A 2,144-nucleotide genomic window follows, 5' to 3' on the forward strand; every position below is an offset into this window, starting at 1 on the left:
CAAATACATCTTTTTTCCTGGCAAGACATTTTTCAGTAAAATGTCTTGCCAGGAAAAAAACTGCATTGTACAATAATTACTGCCAGTCATCAGTCTAAATTGTGACAACAGAAGAAGACATCAATTTAACAATATTTTCTAATAACAGTATGTTACTGATAGAATTCTGCAGTAAATTTACAGCCATTTCTAAGAGTGCAGACAGAGAGAACAAACATGTCAAGTGCTTGTACAGCTTTTTGCTTTTAATACATGAAGTCATCAGTTGAAAACTGCATGTTATATTTTTCTGATTCTAAAATTTGTGTGATGATGTGAAACGTGTGACGAAAAACAAAAATAGGAGAGATCTGTTAAGGGAGCAAATACTCCCTTAACAGTAGTGTATATTGTAGATATAATTTTACAGTGAACATGAATAACATTCAAACTGTATCTGCTAATTTTGTTCTCTGTTATTTCATTTGCTCCAGTGAGGGAGCAGTCACGCTCTTTTTTTCCTTGTAAAATATTAAAAAAAACTCCCAGTGGGTAGGTAAAAATTCCTTTATAGAGACAGCAGTAAAACACACTCCACAGGAGATTATTCTAACACTTAGGAAAATTTTTTATTGTTCAGATGAGAAGAAGAATGCAAATATTTTCATGCTTCAACCCCCTAGATTGCAAATTAGTCTGTTTGAAGTAATTTAGCGTGTGTTTTTTTTTCCTTACCCTAACAGTTTGACTTCTGAAAGCTCTCCTCTAATCTGCAGATCCTCACCCAGGAGGATTGGAATGCTGTGCTGTACAATGGGATGGCCTCCACCTCTCCGCTGGCTGCCCTCTACTTTGTGGCCCTCATGACGTTCGGAAACTACGTACTCTTCAACCTGCTTGTTGCCATTTTAGTTGAGGGTTTTCAGGCTGAAGTAAGGGCAAAGATGCAGTTTTTATTAGAGCTACTTAGAGGAAATGAACCTAATTGCGCTCTGTTGTGCTAATAACACCAAAGCTTCAAGCTGTGTCTCTTTCATCACTCTCCTCTCTCTTTTCTTTCCCTTCCCTCTCTGTGTATCTGTCTTTCTCACCGACATGCACACACGCTGAGAATACTCTCCTATACTCTCCTGAGTAGAAGACGGTTTGATATCGCTTGCCGTTCACAGCTGGTGTGCTTTTGTTGTTTAGTTTCCATCTTTTATATCCATCATAAGATCACTTGCTCTCCAACATGCAAACACACATGCATAGATACCCTTTGCCAAAGCTGTCTGCCTCAATCTTTCTGGTGTGAATTTTAATTAAATTCAGTAAAGCTATATTGGCATGACTACAGAAGATGGCTGCCAAAGCAATGCACATAACTCAACTAGGGAACACTGGAGATTCCCTCCGTCTCCCTGTCTGTCTCCTGTTCTTTATCTCCAATCTTTAGACAACTCAGAAGTGTGTGCAACAAAAGGTTGGTGGTGATGGTGATAAAGATTGTGATGACAGGGGTCATGTCGGTGGACGTGTGTCCCTGTGTGTTTCAGGGTGATGCCAACAAGTCAGAGTCTGATGATGAGAGGCAGTCACTGGGCTATCAGGAGGAGGAGAACCTCAGAGAGCTCTATGCTGCAGGTAAAAGATGGCTTTTACAGTTTGCTTTTGAAGTTTTGTCTGACTCTTGAATTACAATTACTGCATGAGCTGTCCATCATGCAAGTTGGTTTACAGATCAACTTCCTGGTGATACAATTACATTACATAGATTATATTGCATGATGATGCATACTACAGGCAATCCTCCATTAAATCGAACAAGCATCTCTGGTCAGTTGATGTATGTGACCATTTAAATCAGCTGCATGTGTCACCTTCTCACAATCTGCAGATAAAAAAACAGATTTTTATTTGTTTTGTTTCTCCTCTGCTAGAGGTGTTTATAAAAATATTTTCTCTATTATTTAATAGAATTTGTCTGTACGCCAGTTTTTAGTGTGAAAACTGCGCACTCTTTTATATATGAGGCCTCTGATGTATAAAGTCGTGCGTACGCACCTTTCCTTTATACATCCTTATTGCTTACCACTGCTGTAGTTGCACAAATTGAGTTTGTCAGTAATTATAAATGTCTTGGCTGTATTTTAGATACAAAGCTTTCGGTAACACTTTATTTG

The 2,144-nt window shown here is 38.5% G+C and overlaps 1 protein-coding gene across 1 annotated transcript in view; it reads left to right on the plus strand.

Annotated features, from left to right (window-relative positions):
- The first annotated feature begins 28 nt into the window (after window positions 1-28).
- LOC106943180 (voltage-dependent T-type calcium channel subunit alpha-1H-like) overlaps window positions 29-2,144 on the plus strand; it is a 10,425-nt gene continuing 8,309 nt past the window's right edge. Inside the window, exons 1-2 of the mRNA XM_015026525.1 lie at window positions 29-911; window positions 1,518-1,605. Coding sequence (XP_014882011.1) covers window positions 798-911; window positions 1,518-1,605 — 202 coding nt within the window. The 5' untranslated portion in view covers window positions 29-797. The remainder of the gene's footprint in view (window positions 912-1,517; window positions 1,606-2,144) is intronic.

This window comes from Poecilia latipinna, unplaced genomic scaffold, assembly GCF_001443285.1.
Source record: "Poecilia latipinna isolate Pla-1442-1.1 unplaced genomic scaffold, P_latipinna-1.0 Scaffold4957, whole genome shotgun sequence".
NCBI lineage: Eukaryota > Metazoa > Chordata > Actinopteri > Cyprinodontiformes > Poeciliidae > Poecilia > Poecilia latipinna.